Source organism: Acipenser ruthenus, chromosome 23, assembly GCF_902713425.1.
Source record: "Acipenser ruthenus chromosome 23, fAciRut3.2 maternal haplotype, whole genome shotgun sequence".
Lineage (NCBI taxonomy): Eukaryota > Metazoa > Chordata > Actinopteri > Acipenseriformes > Acipenseridae > Acipenser > Acipenser ruthenus.
The window spans coordinates 3,293,844-3,314,549 of NC_081211.1; the positions used below are offsets into that span (position 1 = coordinate 3,293,844).

Sequence of the window (20,706 nt, forward strand, 5' to 3'; positions counted from 1 at the left end):
TCTGTATTGTGTGGGTGTTCTGCACTGGCTTGGGTAAAAGAGTTACTAACAAGCCCATCCTTCCTGTACTTTCTTTAGTTCAGCCTAAGCTGTTTCATATCATTACCAAAAGCACAAAATGCATTCGGCTTATGTGTGCTGTCAGGTCAGGACCCTGTAGGTGAGACATGACTAAAGGTTTATAACTGTCTGTGCAAAATTAGTCTGGCTCTTGTGTACAGTGGTCGACGCTGGCTTGGGGAAAGTGTGGCAGCCAGTTACTGCAGATATTTATTTTTTTGGGAAAGATTACTACATTGACTTTATTTTCCTGTTCTTTGGTGACGTTAGGCTCAGACTCACCTGTTTTAGAATCTGAGCTGCCATCGTGTGACTACAGTCGAAGATAATGCGAAACTCCCGACTCCTCTTCATCTCTTTCAACAGGGGCCTAGCGTCGTCGTCCAGAGGCAGCTGTCGTATTTTTAACCGGATGTTATACCTGGAGGGGGCCATTATCAGTTCCTGTAGTCTAATAAGACCTTTAGGGGACAAATGTCAGAGAGCTTTTGCTAACTTAGCACATAATTACAGTTTGTAGTCACTGAATTCAAATGTATACAGAACACCAAGGTGAAACCTCTAATTCTTGAAGACTGCCTTAGGAGACTTTACAGATTGAAACAACCCTAAAATTAAAGACTCAAGGCACATAGTTGAAAGTTAATTCACAGTAAAAAAAATAATAATAATAATAAATGTCTTGCTTAATAACAGAATTAATCAGTTATTAATTTGTCAAATCACGGAAATATACGTAACATGCTTCACCTCAACGTATGTCAATCATATCAGTAAGGCATGTTTTAAATGAATTAAAGGGAGCTAGTGGGGCAGCAGGTTCATTCAATAGCGTTACTGAGAGAATCATGGGATAGAACTGTGTACCGCTTTAACGTGCACAATTGGACTCTCTGCTTGAGCGAGAGATCCAGGGCTAATTCACAGTGGGGGTGGGTGAAGATTGAGGTATGCACACGCTTAACCTAACCGAGCCAGTGCCAATGTCCCTTTTAAAAAAGTACGACTTGACAGTAAGAAAGAAAGGAAGTAGGAATCAAGGGGAAAGAGGCAGAATCTCACCATTAATGTGCTGTGGCAGAGCTTAAGCAAAGTTACATGCATTCGAAGTCTACGGAGCTGCTGTATCTAATAAGAGGTGAAGGTTCCAAAACCATGAGATGCTGATTAAAAGGAGGCATCTACTCACTGAACCTAACAAATGGGGAAAAAGACTAGATGTGTATCCTGCTTGGGGACATGAAGCAACCTGACTAAAAGCTGTAATTCGAATGGTAATGTAAGAGTGAGACGTTGCTCCAAGTACCCAGATACAAGTTGCAGGAAAAGAGAGATCCACTTGCCATATGAAAAGCTAATCACAAGGCTCATTATAATTTCATTATAAAGCCTGCAAGCATATAGATTGCTTGTACAATTGAATCCATGTAGGGCCCTGTTCAGGTGCAGATTGGATTAAAACAAAAAATTGAAGAATGTGTCTATGTATGACTTTTACATACAGTAAAAGCACTCTTCTAATATAATGATTGTACATGAATTAAATTCCTTTTTAAGAAAATCTTAGGGGAGTGCCTTCACCAATTTTGAGCAATTCCTGAATGCAGCTTTACATTATATAATGCAAAATCAGCAACGGGGGTTACAGTAAGATAATGCCCTGCCTCAGCATCTTCACTTACCAGTGCTGTCATCATAAACAACCGTTGCAGTCTTCCATTTTAAAAACTGTACAAGGTCCAGAATGGCAAGACTGAGCGAGGAGTAGTCTGGATACAGATTGGCGTAGAAAGTGTCCCTGTTATCCATTGGATGGTGTTTCCATCGCACTTGTATGTGTGGCACTTCCAAAGCATTACAAATGGACTGAACCGCATTAGATGAGGAGCTGTGGGATGGCCCAAATATTGCAACTACACCTAAGGACAGCTGATCACAGGCTATAGAGAAAATAAAAATACAATTAATAGGAAGCATATCAGTACTGTGATTCTGAATCTATAATATACTTTTCTCTGATGAATGCAGAATAAAAGGGCCCGGTGTCTTTACAGTCAATACAAGTCGTTAAATGCTAAACATGTTGACAGTGTGGTTGGCTTACCTTTTCTTGATGCTTCAAAGCTATCATAGATATTTATCCTTTGTATGTCATATGTTAATGTAGTATTTGGTAGCAAAGTCCTATTTCTGTTAATGTTATTCACAGCAAATTTAAAGGCTTGCTCTTCTGCGCTTACAAGTGGACCCCCGGCTCCTTCGATAAGTTCAAAGATTCCTCCTGGAAAGCAAGAACAAAACAAAAAAAACACATTAGTTTTGGGATCATTTGCAATGCAGTCTTGGGCACGTTGCTCATCAACAGCTACACAGGTAAATAATGAGAACCTGTTCATGCTTTCTGCAAAGCAAAAAGAAATATTGAAGTTTCGTAATGCTCTTAAGGTAGCTAGTTAAAAGATACCCGAACTCATAAATCCCAGGTGCTCCATTCATGAAAGCTACAGTGGTATTCAAAGCCAGTTCACCTGTCGCAGAGCAGTAACGCACAAATGTTACAGCTTTGCAATCCTGTTTTTTTCTGACCAGCATTGAATCAACTGTATTTCATTAATACTCCCACCTGATGGCAAAAGAGAGCAGAAAATGCATAAAACAAAACAGCAGGGCGCACAGTGGACTTAAAGACTAAGCTTTAAAGACAACTGTGCATTTTGTCAGCTAAACTGCACATGGTTTGAAGTTATGCTCTGATGTCAATTGATTGTTCACGCTCATTCAAACGGGAGGAGCTATAGTTATTGTACTAAAATCAATATTTTAGTCAATATTTATTACAGATTAGACATGATAACACATTTAGGCATATTATACGTTCTTGGCCTCGCCTCGGGTAACCCCTGCCCATATTTTTTTCCGCTGGTAAGTGGAGAAGCTGACTGTAGGAAAGCCATGGGCTGGGGGCAGGACAGCTTCCGTCCCCCTTAGAGTAGACAAATCCAAAATGCAGGTGGATGCTGGGGAAGAGGAGGCAGCAGGGAGGTAATGGATCAGGTAAGATTTGAATTCTTTCCCTGACGATCATTGGAAAGTAATTACGTTGTTAGCGATGAAGCGCTGCTACTTCAATTGACAATTAACTGGTTATCGACACTTAAACTTGATTTGATTGACTGATTAACAGTGAGTTCCTTGCCTGAACCACCACTTTGCTTCATATCAGGCTGTATAAAAAGTGCTTACAAGTATAAATACCCCACAAAACATTCAACTTTTTTTAAGCGTACAAGAGATGATTAATCCAGCAAGAATCTCAAATGATCTGCAGCGTCCTTATTTATGTAAATATGTATGTATACTACTGATACAGTACTTGCACACTTCAGTCCTATGCAATAGAAAGTGCTTTTGACACTTGGTGCAATTAGATCAGAGAAATAGGAACTACCTGTAGTGTTGAATTTACTCTAAGAATAGACATAGCAGGCTTTTCTATATCAAGATATGGACCTGGGAGTAAAAAACACATGTCTAACATGTCTAACAATAATGGAGCTCCTACAAGCTTGTGCAAGGTTGTAGTGTCTGCAACCTTGTTTCAATTGTCCATTGGGATTGAGTTGAAAGCAATTTAAAATCAATCCTGTTGGTTTCCATCAGTAGCTGATCAATAGTAACGAGATTTGTTTTGGAATATGGACTATATAATCTATTGTTTTAGCAACACAAACATCTAAAAAGAGGACGAAGTTAAAGGTTATGAAATTAGAACATATGAACACTTCCATAGATGACTCACACAACAAGTGATGCATATTTTGAACTAAACTACCATACCCTCCACTTGTAACGATTTTGCCGGTACAACGCCAGCTGTCTTACTCTGGCACCAGATACTCACAACTTGATCGTGTGGACTGAATTTTGACATCCAATCCGAGTAGGCTGACAGTGACTATGCATTGTTGCGATATACCTGTCAAAAACATACGTATTTTAAAAAAAACGTCATGCTCTTCAGTGACAGTTCACTAGAATTTGAAATGTATAGTACTGCCAAAAAAATTAAAAAAACTACTGAATCACAATCATTCTAAATACAGTTATTACCGTGATAAACTAAACCCCTTCCATTAAATAACCACTGATCAATTCTGAAAAATATAATACTGCATTCCTGTCTATAGCTATAATTTTTAATGTGTCGTTTTTATAGTTTATAAGCCAAAAACAACGACCTCAAATTTGCTCTAACTGTATAATAATAATAATAATAATAATAATAATAATAATAATAATAATAATAATAATATAGTGTGCCTATTTTCAACTGTCAAATGTTGAAGGGTATAAATTACTATAGTATTACATACTAATAGCTTCAACAGTTAGCAGGATATCTGATACTAAAGGCTATTACTTTGAACTGAATTTTGTTTTCTAATCACCATACCTCATATAGTAAAATGTAGGACATTTTCACTAATGTGGCTTGGAATCCAGAAATGGTAAAGTGGATACCATTCTGACCACAGTTCCCAGGGTAAGGAAGCAAGGTACTATAATGATAAATGAGCAGCAGTATTTTTAGATAGCCAATAGAAGGCTTCTAAAGAGGAAAAGGGACTGCAGCAGGAAATAAATGTGTCTGCCTCGCCTTTTAGTAGCTTTTAGTCTGAACCACACTCTGTGTTAAGTGGCTTGGTAACAAAAAAAAAAAAAATTCTTTAAGGAAAGCAAAAACGGTTTTGTCTTGTCATATAACTAGACTATTTAGCCTTGCATCACTTTGGAGTCAGCCTGAAAAAAAAACAAAACAATGATACAGGTTTGTTGCAATCTCTGACAAATTGCTACCGGTACCTACATTTTAAAATCGCACTGAAATATAATTATTCAACTTTTTTTTTATTATTATTATTTAACTATTTGATGTTTAGATGGATTAGGAATTTTACAGCTAGACAAAAGTTTTGCATCACCTAAAATCTTAGGATTGAGACATCATTTAAAAAATATTTTATTTAACATCATGCAATCAAAGAAACTGCAAAATGATATCGCAAAAGTCTACTGGAAGCCATAGTAGTAGTACAGTATTTCATGTTAGATTTCGAAGTGTCACATTTTAAAATTTTTGTCCGTTTTTTTTTTTTTGTTAAGTATATGGAAAACTAACAGCGGTATATAATTCAATATGTTAACATAACATTATTCATCATGTTCTATTCCACTTTATGAAGCAAAATAAGTTAATTCTATAGGGTGATGCAAAACTTCCAGCCATAGCTGTATATGGAATGTGTTTTAAAGCCAGTTTTCTAGTTATTGCCAAGATTTATGAATAATAGGTCTAAGATATTGTACCAAGAGTACCAAGAGAATTAATTAGATACTAGACCCCTACTTCAAAATGAACACTTGCGAGAAACAGTTCAAACATTGCTACTATGAACGTTACAGACAGTCCTTTCCTGACGACAAGCACTCTTAATAACATATTACATACAAATAACCCAACAGCTTGAATTTATCACAATGAAATGCTTAAGCAAATTAACTCTAATACTATTTATGACTGCATTGCCCGGGGCCTCGAATCGTAGGGGCCTAATGCATAGAAATCAAGACGAGAAAGTGCATTAAAGGAAATGACTCCAGCTGTTTCAAGGGAAATCTCATTATAGTACATTAAGTAATTGCTCGAGTATATACTAATTTGACTGTTAAGAGGATAATATTTGTATAGCTCAGAAGCACTCTAACAAATGCAATGAACAGAAACTGACGGTCTCTAAAGCATGAACTCACTTGCATTATGCTTTAAAGAAAATGTAATAAAACACTACTGTATAAGCAAAACAATTGTGCACATGTACAAACTTGAAAAAAGTGGATTTGCAATACACTCCTCAAATGTAATGCCATTTTGCTTTGGGCTTTCATTTTAAACATCAATCAATTTCCCACCTAAATGTTTCCAGTTATCTTTGTACATTACAAGACAAGCTAATTCATCTGTAGGGTGTCGTTCTGCAGTGGAAAAATGCACTAATTATACATTGCCTTTTTTTATAATTCGCCATGCAACGGGCTGCATTGGCAGTGTTCGTTTTTTTTTTTTTTTGTAACTACTGAAAAGGCAGCTGTAGAAAAAATGTTTAGCTGTAATAGAAATGGATTACATAAGAATTGAGTAAAAAAAAAAAGAAATTAAAATTGTTAAATTAAAATTGTTAAAGTTGCTGACATAGCGGTTGTTTTGATCAGTGTTTTACTGATGAATGCTCTTAAATTGTACCAATCCATATTGATTAACCCAGGGGGATTTCCCAGTGCTGTACAAATTTCTAACCAAACCAAGGATGGCTTATCCTGGCTGGGTACAGTTTGATGACTTTGATGCCATTGTCTTTATTGCAATAGGCTTCTAAACATACAGCAAAAAAAAAAAAAAAAAAGGAACTGGACGATTAAAAATTTGCATGGTAAACTAGCCCTTTTTGAAGATTCTGATTATTATAAAACAATTACAACATGTTACCTTAATGTGTGACCACTTCATAATAACACATATGACCTAAACTGTTTCCTGTTACAAACTCTGCACGAATGCAATCTCAATTTAAACTTTAGGCTTATCAGTTTGTTATTACAATCGGCAAGAATAAAATACTGAGACCCTGTTTATTAACTCACTTTACCAAGAGATCACAGACCTCATTTCTTGTGAGACTGATTAGGAAATAATCTCTTCCCTGCATGAATTCATGCAAATATTGTATTGCATAACAAGCAGATAGAGGCTCTCGTGTCATATTTGATTGCTTCAGAACCACTGTGGTGTCTGGAAATGTCATGTTATACTAATATTATGATGCAACACATAACTCCATACATGGGTCACATGGATTGCTATTATAAATTATGTATCAAAAATCACCATTGAGAGTTTATCCAAAAACCAGTATCCTATACAGATGTTTACTGTAGAATGCGCTAAAGGTTGTTTGAGGATACTTACTGTATAATCTTCTGAATCACAATTTGATCCACTGATAATGCACTACATTGTTTATTCCTGGGGTGACGCCAATATCAATATGTCTTTCTTGTTGTCATTGTAAAGGTCCCGCTGTATTGGTTCAATATAGGACAGGGAACAGTTAATAAAAAACAGGGATAATCACTGCTTGACTTGACTATAAAGATATAGTGAAAAAAGAACATTACATTTCAATTCAATTCCATTAAGAACCCTTGGGATATATATATATATATATAGATAGATAGATATATAGATAGATAGATAGATAGATATATATATAATTTTGCTGGCACTATAGCAGCAGGGAAATTACCAGAAGTTACCAGATATTACTATTAGGATGTCAGTTTGCAAGAACAATTTAGTAAATGTCTATCTCATTTGTGCTACACTCGAGTATCCTCCTGTGTCATACAAAGCCATTTTCCTTTTGGATGTTGTCAAAATGTTACTATTAGTGTTGGGACAAACACACAGGGATTTCCGTGACTCAATGTTCATTTATAATTCAATAGAGCATTATTGCATACTACAGCACTGCAATTCAACAGGGAAGCAATCATCCATAGAGGTGTACACAAGGTATAAATCCATCCAGAATCTTATATTCGTAAGGTCACCACCGATCAAGACATTAACTGAAAGATGTCTTTAACACCATTAATAACTAACACTATTAATGGTCTTCCTTTTCATTCTTCGCTGATTTATTTATCTATGTGTTTATTTTACATTGATTCAGGTTATTCAAATACAACTCTATTGATATACTTCTATATCCAGTAGGGCATGCTGTCTAATTGAATTACGACACATAAATGACAACACGTGAAGGTTCAGGATAATATTAATAAAGGGTTTTAAAAACGTTGTTAGTACCCCTTTAAGACATAACATACGTGAACACGTTTTCCTCCAGGTATGTTTTAGGCTTTTATCAACACTTTATATAACCTCTATGTTTTTTTGTTTTTTTTTCTGTAGACAAACAGCTAGCATAGCAGACCTTGCTTTTAATACAAGTTTCTAAATCCAAACTCTCCAGTGAGAAAGCTGCTGAGTGGGGAACCATCAACCAGACAGATTGTAAGATAAGAAGTGACGCAGATAAATAGACACTTACAGAGTGTTTCAAAATAAGACTCTTTAAATAATGATAAAGGTTTATCAGATTATCTTGCCTCTCATCCATCTAGTCGATCTCTGTGCTGCCTCTAAACTCGCCAATATCTCATTGCGAGAAACCATTTTACACAGCATCAACCTTTAAGATATTGATTATATGTGGAGAATTGTTGCTTAACCAGGCCTTTATTGAATTGTTCTTAAAACAAACAAAAAAAGCAACAATTAACGAGAGGCAGAGAGCATTATTTATGCATTTGTTTATATTTACAGTATATTTACAATGTGTCTTAATGTATTCACCATTACTTGATTGTCATAGCTGCTTAGTGACATTTACCAAAGTGTATAATGTAATTTCACATGTAAAAACGGTTAGGGCACATTAACCTTTTGATAAAGGTGGAATTGTTTAAACATGCAGTGTCTGTGTTATCTGTGAATTCCTCTTTATGAGTAATTGTCTGATTGAAGCATTAGGCATATATTAAGAACCTTAATGTGTGGCTCAGTGGTCAATGTTAGATATAGGCATGGGTTTTTTAAAAGTATATGTATTACTTTTGAAACTACTAGTGTATGTTTAAAATATAATCATCTGCAACATGCATCCGTTGTTAAATGCATAGCCTGTGTTAAATGCAGTCTTGCATTACTTGCATAATGAGCACCTGCATACTACCCTAGAAAACAAACGCAAACTTTCACTAGGATTCAAAATCTGTACATCCTGCCATATACTGGACACAGTTCACGTCTGCTATACAGGGACCCCCACTTGACATAATTTGTCTGAAGTCAAATAATAGCCAAAACCAGATCCTTAACAATATGAAAAGCTAAAAACACAATATAATCGCTATGAACACAGGATCGCTAGGCTGTACTCGGTTTACAGTTGCAGAACAGAACAGAAAACAGTTATTAAAAAAAGTTACCCTTAGTAAAAGCATAACCAATAAAATCATGGTTAATCATAGACATGTAAAGCACAACATTAAACAAATCATTTTTAACAATAAAATAATGTATATCACCCAGCATGTATGAATGTATATCAGCATATTCTTCAAATCCAGAACAAATCGAATCAATGTGCACCCTTGCTTTGCAAGGGCAGTTCAGATTAATGCAATCATTTCTCATTTGGATGGCTGCATTCTAGCTGTACAAACACAGCTATTCAATATATTAACTTAACTCCGATTGGCATTTCATAGCTTTCAAAGCCACATTTTCTCTCATGTGTTATGATCCCTTTCCTCTGATATGGGAAGCAAGCAACAAACACACACACTTAAATAATCACTTTATATTTTTAAATCATACTTATCTATATAGGGTATTCAAGTTTCTACTCCAAGCACACATATTCCAGTCTTACATTCACACACAATTTATTGTTTTGAAGGCACTGACAGAGACATATAGTGTAAAGTTATCATGTTTAAGCGTTGCAAATAAAAAACGATTTTTAAAGCTTCTACAGGTTCAATTTCCATATCACCCATTGACCGATTTTAATACTACAATATACTACTTCACATTAAGAATAAATGGGACTAAAAGTTAAGCACAGATTTGTTTTATACCATCTATTAAATATTTATTATGGGTTATGTTAACACTGTATCTAAACTACAGAGAATATTATTATCAGTGCAGTGAATCATGCGGTAATGGCATTATAATGATGATGATTATAAATTGTCAAAATCATTAACACTGATGTTGCCAACACTAGGGGCAGCATTCCTGTAACGCTCCTTTCTGTTTTAAGCTTCTTCCCACGCGATAGAGAAAGTTAAACCTGTCTAGCCTTTAGGATATATTGCCGAATTGCTGCAGAATACTTATATCCTGATGTATGAGTTTCATTATTGTTGGTTGTAACAGCCCCACTTCAAAATAAGTGCCTGTTAATTATGAATCCATGCTAGGGTTAGGGTTTAGTAATGGCATTTGTAACTTTGGAATGTGGTTGAACCTGCTTCCAACAGCCACTCAAGGGACCACTAAGAAGTGGTCTTAATAGACATGCGGTCTTCATACTCAAGTTATTTAAATTGGTGAATGCAACCCTTAAAATTGTGCAACACACCTACACATTTACATTGTCAGCAGTTGCAAACAAATCCTTAATCTTTATAGGATTGTACCGGTAGGCACATTTTTAAATTGTTTTTACAAGATGTTCAACAAGTCAGCGTAGAAGCACTATAGCATCATATAATTTACATAATATAACTGTCAGGTTACATGAAATTAGTCAAATCTAATTTTATGCTCAAATGAGCCTGTGTCTGCAATGTATTATACAAGTGCATCTTCTGTCTTTGCACATTTATCTCATTTTCATTCTTATGGATTTTCTGTGCATTATCAAATGGTGCTGGGGCTGCTTCATGAATTCCAATGGGTAAAATTCTACGTGCTAATTAACACACTACTTTCTTTATTTTTTATACTTACAAAGCAGAACATTTCAGCAGTTAATAATATGTGTAATGACAAATATTTATTTAATAGTAAGACACGGAAGGGAGAGCTCTCTTTCCAGGAATGCCATATAAATCTGCATAAAATGTGCCTGACTTAATTTCTATGTAAATTAAAATCATATTTTTGGGGTATCGATATCACCTTGGACTTTGGTCTCCAAGGAAAACCTGGTTACTGCAGTATGAGGTGTTGGTAGCTTAATAGAGGGTACTCTTCTCTGGGCTAAAATTTAAAAAGGATTTATATGAAAGTATATATATATACATTTCTTACATATTTCTTATCCAGTTAAGTGTTTTTTCTTTTTAAATGTAGTTTTTGCTTAAATCATCATTTACCATGATTACAAACTACTCCTGCAGTCATGGGTTCTCTTTCTGAAAAGCTGCATTTTGGTTTGAAACATCACCACTAGGGATGTGCAACTGGGATTTCTGAAGAAGAAAGTACAGTTGCTCACTCCTAGTCTTCCTTTCTAAAACCACTCCACTACAGAAATTCAGGTGTTAGGAGTCTTTTCAGAAGCAGACTGAGTGTTTAAAAAAGGACCCATTAGTTAGTAAGAAAGATCCATTCAGTAACAACATTTGTGAAGCAAACACAACACACACATATTCGGATATTAAACAGGTAAGAAATAACAATCCATTGTATGCTAAAAGGAACTGACTTTTAAAGTTAATTTTATATACCTTTACACAAGACAACACAGGATTATACAGCCTAGTCAGAGCATACTTGCTGTTGCGCAGATAAACTTTAGCATTGCATTTTTTCAGTAAGGTCCTACCAACGTGCTGTCTGCTTTAGAGGTCTATACTGGGTGGTTAAAATGCTTATTATATGCCAGAAAATGTGTGGTCCCTAGGGGATTAAAACAGACCAGACACTGACTGGCATTTTTTTCTCCTTGTTCAACACAGTGTGACAGGCAATTCCCTTATACTCATTATGATCATTGTGGTTAGCGTGACTCGAGCCAAGTCACAGCTCATTCCAGACACTGCTTAGCCCTTAGCGGTACCAGGCTCAGAACCTTGAAGGAGCAAAGGCTGGAATGAAACCACGGTGTTCATGAGGCTTGTGCATTAATGTGTAAAAAAATGCACAATGACTCCATGCTGTGAAGAACCCTCATGAAGCTGGGAGCCTCCTCCGCTGATCCAGAACAAGGTTGCAGTGAAAAATCACGTTCTGCTACAGTGTCCCGCAATCATGTTCAATTGTATATGAAAATATGATTACTTAGTGTCTGCTGCTTACGAAATTCATCCTCTGCCTTGTTTGATTCTACTTTATTGACAGTCTACAGGCTTTATTTTAATGCTCTAAACTGCAATGCACTTGAATACTGCCACCGTTTAAATTGACTGATGTGTACTAACATTTCTTACTGTCTGTATGTAAAGAATGGCCCTATTTCAGTATAAAAGTGACCTCATATGGGAATCTATGAACCAAGCAAGCACTCTTATTTTAACCTGCAATGGTAAGAGCAGAGCAAATGTAGACACTATTTAGAACTAGAAGCTAGGAGTTCTAAAGTTCATTTTAAATTCAACCTCCAAAAATGACCTGACTCATCCACAAAATGAAAGACAAAATAAGATAACCCCTGTGGCTTTATATCTTAAACTCGTATGGTTGGTTCTCTTTGTCCCACTCCGGGAGATAAATATTTTCATAGATGAAGCTTTCCCCACCATTCCAAGGCAGAACAGTTGCCTCTGAATATTAAAGTCTGTTGGCAGGGGACTGCGACAAGACCTACAGAATGCTAAGCCCCCTGTTAACTACGCCTTGTGCTATAACTCCCCAAAGTTGTGGCATGCATCTGTTACCAGAAGAAATGCTGCAGTACGCACAGCTGCGGCCCAAACGCTTCACTGACTCTCCCTCCCGCTAATCACTACGGTTACAACTTCCCCAAGACATAGGCCATGTAATTATTTTACAAGCCACAAGTGGGAGATGTAACATGTCTTCAGCCTACACTTCTAAACATCCCAACCCCCTTTCCTGACATCAGAAATAGAGTACAGGGATTTTCTAATGCTCATTTTACTGTCTCTCTCCTGAGTTGAGATTACTGTTGTAGTTAACACAGTTCTGGCACAGCTGTCCTCTGGGTTAGTGTTTTTACACAAATCTCTCCTCTGTTACACTGGGGCATGTGCCTTGAGATCAACAACACTACTGCTCTTGTAACTGTGCAAGCCCCCCTGGTGGTATTCAGAAGCTGTCTTTTGTACACAGATTAGCAGAACGTTCTCTAGAGTATAATGCTTTACTTGTTCATGTATTTTTCAAATTGCTTAGTTAGTTAGTGAAGGTGGTTTATTATCCATCCATTATCACTACCAAATCCAGCCTAATTATTAGGAACCCTGCTTTATTAATTGTTAACAGCTTAGCTGTGCATTTTTAATAGTTCGTCAGCGTCTGCTAATACAGTAAATAATAAATAATAATAATACATAATAATAATAAAAAAAAGCCAGCTAAAATTGTTCAGAAAACATCAGGATAATCAAACCCCTGTTAGGGTTACATTTGTTTAAAGGCCCTTTCAAAGTTTTACTGCAGTAATGTTTATTAATAAATGTTTACATAACCTATTAGAAGAACATTTGTACATGTGCAAGTAAGCTTGTTATATATATATATATATATATATATATATATATATATATATATATATATATAAGGTCACGTAGAGACAGAGATAAGGAAAGAGGGAATTCAAAACATGTATAGCGTATTACATTTATTTTCTGTGCTGTGACATTACCATAAGGACACTTCTAACTAACAGCCTGAGGGTATCGTTTTTTAAATAGGATTTGGAGACGCTCACAGGTCTCGCATCCTTATTTCTAAAACCTGTTACACATGATGACATGCCTTGAGGGTCAGCGTCTCCCAGGGGAAATTGACTTTCAAAAAGGGATTTGCTTTTTAAATAACTGCCCGTACCCTAGGCTACTGTTACTGTAATTGATATTGATTTTATACTTTAGGAGGCAATTAATAGCGGGACTAAACTAATTGTGTATACAATTTCAAATCATGTGGGACTCAGAGAACTTAAACAGAAATGGTTAGCAAACTGCTTAGAAAAGAGAAAAAAAGCATGCAATTAACTTCACGTTATTTAATAGTCTGTAAAACTGAAAATTCTGACAGACGAATTTCTATGTATGTATGTATGTATGTATGTATGTATGTATGTATGTATGTATGTATGTATGTGTATATATATATATATATATATATATATATATATATATATATATATATATATATATATATATATACACTAACACGATGTTGGGCAATCAAAATGCTGCTGTTTATCTCATAATGTATTATACAGCCTTCGCCACAGCTGAATGGAGGGTCACCCGGCTATTTCATGTTGAGAATAACAGTGAGCCCGGCTAATGAGCCGGCACCAAGTTGCTTGCCCCTAAAGTTGAATATTAAATTGCCCTGGTTGTTGCAGAAGCACACATCTGATGCTAATGCAGATAAATGACAGAGTCATAGAGCAAAGCGTTTGGGACCAGATTACTTAATTTCTACAACATAAGGCACAAAAATCTGAAATGACTGCAACACCACTGAATCATCATCTTTTTTTTTTTTTTTTTTTTTTCTCTCTGCGTAGATCAAAATCAATCACTGGGATTTAACTTTTAAGTCCAAGAGCTTACTTATCCTGTTTTTTGGTCCATTATCGGACAGATTGTTCCCTGGAGAAATGTATAATGTAGTCAAACCTCTTAATATACCACCATAATATATAGAGGGCAACTGCCAATTAACTACCAAGTAAATTAACAAAGTGCAGCCTACCATATTCTCTACATCTAAAGTCCCATAAAAATAAAAGTTTGAAAAGCAAGTCTGCCAAAATGAGTAAATCCTGAGAGCTTGCTCTGTGAAATATTCTTCATAACTCTACGTCTGTACTTTGTGTGCTAGGCAGGTTATTTGAGGAAGACTTAGAGGTCGAGGACAAATTATAGCCAAAACTGAGCTAAACAAACTTCTCTTCTGACTTTAAAGGAACAGAAGCACGTTAAAACTTTATTTTAAACAAAATAAATAGTGTACCAAAATGGACAGCTAAAAACACACATTACAGCTGTAGACGTAGCATGTTGCTGTTACTGTGTTTACTGGTACAAAACCATTTCCTGTGCTGTAGCTCAGTTTTCCTCCAATGGGCTAGCTGCAATCAGATAACGTGACATACTGCACAGGAAGGAATAAAATACCAGGATTTATATATCTATATCTATATCTCTATATACACATGTACAGAATGTTGCTAAGGCTAAAATGAGATTTGAATTCCTTGATGGTTTTAAGTGAGTAACACAAATATAACCACTGAGGTACAAGGTGAAAGTCAGTTCAGAGGTGTTTGTGAAAAGTGCAACATGAAGAACAAGTTTGTATCTAGGTCTGCGCTCTACAACTGTGCCAAATTCTAGCAGCGAACTCAGAAACAGTAGAATTAAACTTAAGTAAGCGATCGATACATTCTGTACTAAACTACACGTTGGCATCACCTTGAGTAATGGTAAACTGGAGCATGTACACATTTAAATCTTATCTTAACACATTTTTGTTTTCTCTCTAAAACATATTTGCATCGATTTAGAAATACATTTCATATTATCATACACACCGTGTACTCCTTTCGTAGCCAATTTGTCAAATTGTTATGAGGATATATTTACATATTAACAAACATCATTGCAATTTCTTGGTAGGGATGGGGCATTCTTATGATTAAGAGCTAATGCATGAATCCTAATACATCTATTGGGATCCATAGGGATTATCTGGCAACACATTTAAAAGGACCCGGGGACAGAAGATGTGTTATCATGATACTACTAATGAGTGCTCTGCCCTTGAAATAATATTCTTTAAAATTAAAATTATTCTGTGGTTGTTCCCCAGACGTTTTGGATATGTACCAAAAGTACCATTAGACTGCTTTAAGAGGCAAATCAATTTAGTATGATTTTCATTTTATAACTGTTAAGAAAAGGTTTATTCCTATCCAAAAGGAAATAATTAAAATCCTTTACATACTAAAATAATGTTTATGACATCCATTCCTTAGGATTAAAGCTAATAACGTAATTCATTCTAATGCAGTGTTATTCTTTATGCATTTGGTTAAGTACATATCACCTTTTGGATACAGTATTATAGCTTCAGTAACAAAACCCATAGGGAGTGGGGAAGGGATATTTTATTGACATAATGAAAAATCTGAGCTGTCACATTTCTGGCTAAAGAAGTTTCCCTGTGAATCTTTGCTTGTACAATCAACACCGTTTATCGGGACTCCTCGGGAGAAGTAAAAATATCCAAATAAGCGGCTGTCCCACTAAAACGAGAGGCATTTGAGATTACCTTAGTCACAAAAAAAAAAATCATCAACACTAAGTACTTCTTTGAAGCAATGCCATTAACTACCTGATCCCTGTCTATCTGCCTTGCTTCTCAGTTCTCTATAGAGTTAGCCAGAAAGGCATATACTTACAGATACAACATTATCTGCCTGTATTTGTTATTCAGGAAAAAAAAGTGATATCTGTTACAGATACAAATAGCAGGAGTGCTTTACAAGTCCTAACAGGCCCGGGCTCAGTTCCACTGGATCCGTTGGAACCCACCTCCACACTGCCCTACAAAACCATTGGGATTTTGACAGTAAGCCACACTGGTGAATCCTACTTACACACAGACACCACAAACCACATTTTTTTGTAAATTCTTACAAGTTACCTACAGTAAATTATATATTGATAACAAACCTACCTATAGCATTAAGGTTCGTGGCTGCCTTTGTGATGCATGGTTAAATAGCAGCTAAACCTAATACAGAATGCAAAAGTATAAAACATACAAAGACTGCAGACAACAGTCAGATAATACAATAATATGGCTGGGTTTATTTTAGTGATCTGTGCAGCGGGGGCTGTAAATTATCAGCCTCCCTTATATTCCTTATTTGCCGTTCTGGTGTTTTCCATCAGGGTGATTTCATTGATCATTAACATTTAAAGAAAATACAAATACAACGGAATGAATCTGTGAAAGAAGAGAGGCAGCATTAAGATGCGCTGTCGTTTTTAGATAATTAAATCAGATTTTCAAAGTCATTAGTCATCATTCTTGGTACTCTGTTAAGCATTATTAGCCACGCTGATCTGTTTATTGGAATGCATTTTGGATCAGGGACAGAAAAGATATCTTCTGGTTGGCTCACAGTGAGTAGCCATCATAAACACCTGAATTTAGCATTTACCAGGCTTTATCCTTTCAGCTATCCCGGCAAAGCGGTGATAGCCTTTTGTGGTTTGCTTTTAGGAGCTTATGCCAATAGAAAAATATTAACTGGAAAATGCAGTACATTTCAAATATGTTTTTCCAAGTAATTCAGAAGAAAATGATAAATGGTGCAGAAGAAAGTGGGATGTCAACATTAGGCTCCCGAAGCTGTACACATGTAGCTTTTTGACGTTACTAGATTTCTTGAGTCAGTTTTCAAGCATGTATTATGGATACCGGTCACGGTTGCTGCACAGTATGCTATAAAATATTCCTCCTGTTTCATCCTCTTCCCCTCTGAGTACACACAGAATCTGCTACATTTTGACAGTTCAATGTGAATCTGCCTGCCAGCTCACTAAGGTGTATTAGCAACAGGCTTCAAGTTTGTGTCCCGTTTCATTGTCCGTTTCTACAGTATCCCATTAGAGTAACAGCAGTTATCATTAAAAAGGCCTAAAAATGACTGATATCACACAATGGAAATACAACAGCGAGATACATACATATATATATATATATATATATATATATATATATATATATATATTCCACTCCATAGCCCCCTGTCTAAAAGCATAGTACAATTTATACCATAAGTTATAACTAAATAAAAAACTACAGTATGAATATTGCATGCATGTAAGACAATGACCGTGTACTATTTTACCTGTATATGATGTTCAATAGTTGAAGCAAACATAACAATGTTTGGGCTTATGATAGTATATTGTACAGTAGACACAATAATATGCAATAATAGCATGTGCAAGCTTACAGTGCTATTAAATCTCTGTTATCTGGCTATTATGGTTTAGTACTGTATTTTATAGCGTAGCATGGATTTCATACAATAAAGGATGCCATTATAGCACCCTCTGTTGACGCAGGATTAAACCAGGATTGGCCACAACTTGCTTGAAAGACAGTAAATACAATTGTTTTTTAACCACCAATCTGACATGACTAAATGGAAGTAGCGATACTGAGGCCAGAATTAAAACAGCATGACAGCTCTGAAGTGTGCTTGTTGAGACATGTGACAAACGGAGGCATGAACTGAGCTGCAGCCTACGCATTTAATGAAAAGACAGCGCCTGTGCTACATGCCAGAAGTCATGACCTAGAAAGAAAAAAAAGTGTGTACAGCAATGTGACTGGATAGAAAGCCGCATAGAAAAACCTTGAATGGTTCAAAGCAGACTTATTGGAGAACTGCAAAAACCAGAATATTGTGGGTGTCTCTTTATTTAGTTGCAATTAAAATGCCAGGCTGATTCTATGTTTTGCATTGGGAAAGGTAATACTGCCAGGGACTATAACATTAGCAGGTGCTGTTTCTGGTACTTAAACAGCAGCCACACACACAAAACAGTACATAGAAATTTGACGTCTTAAGCTCATATTCAAACCTTCATTTTCATACAGATTTGCTTTTCTCCAGCTTCCATTAACAACCTTTATTCTTTGAATAGATTTCTTCTGAACACCTTCCTGCATAACAGATGACCAGGTAGCCTGGGTTCTGCTTATTCGGCGTAATAAGAAAGGTAGCAGGATCTTAAGTCAGCAATTTGTCAACAGCTTTAAAAAAAAACATAGCTTTTTTCTAACAAACATCCGCTGACTTCAATAAAACTACTGTTATTTAAAATGGAAGCAAACTATATGATAAAATCAACTGGCCCGCATCACTATTGTTTTCTTTGAATCGGTCATTTGAATATCCTGTATGCTACAGCTTGTCCGACTGAATTTTTTGGGAAAATCATTTTTCAAAAGCAGATCTGAAAAATAAATATTGACAGAAGGTTATCAGGGCCGAGAAACAGTCAATAGCTGTAATGTGTTCTAACTAATGAGCTGGAGAACTGCAGAGCAAATTCTAGCAGATTTCTGTGCAAATACATTAAACTAGACTTGCAAAAAAGTACTAAAACAAACAAACAGAAATATATAAATACACATCACAGGGAATCTATTGCATTTGGTCATGACATTCCTCATTACAATGCTTCATCAGTTACTTTGCTCAAAAGAGCCATATTTGTCCTTGATGAGCCATCACCGTTCTCTGGATGCTGTAAGCAAGCATGATATATGGTACAGAACAAGGTTTCAAGCTTGCAAATAAATGATACTGTGCTGGAGAACTGAGAAGAGTAGGAAAAAAAGAAAACTTCTATGGAAATAGATTAAAGCAAAGCAAAGCAAACAGCCAATTAAAAATGATCTTCACCCCAGAAACTTTAATTAAATGACATGACATTTACAAGCTATAATGTGGATTTTTAACATCCCTTCGTTTATGTGTGGCTCTCCAATTCAAGGTCATACAGGAAGATTAATGAGGGTCCAGGACCTCAGGAATTAGCCAAAGCATTAAATGCTGGCTTAACAAAGAATGTACAGTATTGTGAACTATCTGTTATAAGACGACGGAGTGTATTACACGTATATACTGCACATGCCTTCCTCCCTAAGTGACTAGAATTTAACAATGATTAGAGACATGGAGGTCATTAAGAGCTACAAGTCGATTTACACACAACTGTAAAGAGCCCAGAACCAACCTTTTAGCTGACGTTTATCTGCACTATTTTTATTGTAGAACAAGATATGCTGAAACATTATCGATGCAACTTTACTTTACATGCATCCTTAGTCTCTAATACAGCATTTACTTTGATACTGATATATTGCGTGGGAATGATATTTGTCTAATATATAACAAAGTTATTGTAAATTCAGGACAGGTACAGTGGTGTATGGACATGGTAATTCCATCTCAGGGATGCTTCAGTATTTTATTTCGCCATCAGATCCCCTTGGTGGAATTTATTTTCAACATGAATGGTTAAACAGTTTCTGTGTAGCTCTAAGCAAGCTTCATTTAACTTCGCAGCTCCACATTATGTTAACATATTTTAAAAAAAACAGAAACCAAAAAAAACAACTGCTGTTCTATTTGAACCTGCGGCAATGCAGATTACATTTGTATGCCACTTGTTGTATCTCTCTCTCTCTCTCTCTCTCTCTCTCTCTCTCTCTCTCTCTCTCTCTCTCTCTCACTAATCTTGGCACTCTCTAACAACATGAAAGTGTGTTTCATAAAAAATAAACACACTTTTTGTGTCCTCTTATAAGTGACTCTGCAGCAGTTATTTATGCATAGTTCACCCCCTAGTCTCTGTAGGTCCCTTTGGATAAAAGCATCTGCTAATTAATGGCTAATGACTAATTAATAAGGTGACATAACCATGGCAAACAATGACATCCCTATTGATTTGACACAGAGATTGCACAGTGGCCCGGATATGGTGGCACGCTGATATTGGTTCATGTACCACTGGCAAACGATTGGTATGTCAGAATTTCCCAGTGCAGAACCGCTATTTGCCCTCTCAGATAATTAGGTAAGGGTTTCTCTTTTAGTCCTTGCTCATATGGAGTACAGGGCTACAAAACACTGAACCTCACAAAAAAAAAAGAAATTACAAAGCAATTCAAGACGCCTCATCATCTCTCACAAAATGCTACTCAAATCATTTATTATGGTAGACGGCTATTATTGGGCATCATTTTCAAAGCATGTTCAATAGAGTACAGTG

General features: G+C 36.0%; 1 protein-coding gene across 1 annotated transcript in view; it reads right to left on the reverse strand.

The window, feature by feature from the left end:
• LOC117964609 (glutamate receptor ionotropic, kainate 3) overlaps nt 1–20,706 on the reverse strand; it is a 75,692-nt gene that overhangs the window by 36,304 nt on the left and 18,682 nt on the right. Inside the window, exons 2-4 of the mRNA XM_058997480.1 lie at nt 2,165–2,341; nt 1,743–2,000; nt 343–521 (exon numbers count right to left, since the gene is read on the reverse strand). Coding sequence (XP_058853463.1) covers nt 343–521; nt 1,743–2,000; nt 2,165–2,341 — 614 coding nt within the window. The remainder of the gene's footprint in view (nt 1–342; nt 522–1,742; nt 2,001–2,164; nt 2,342–20,706) is intronic.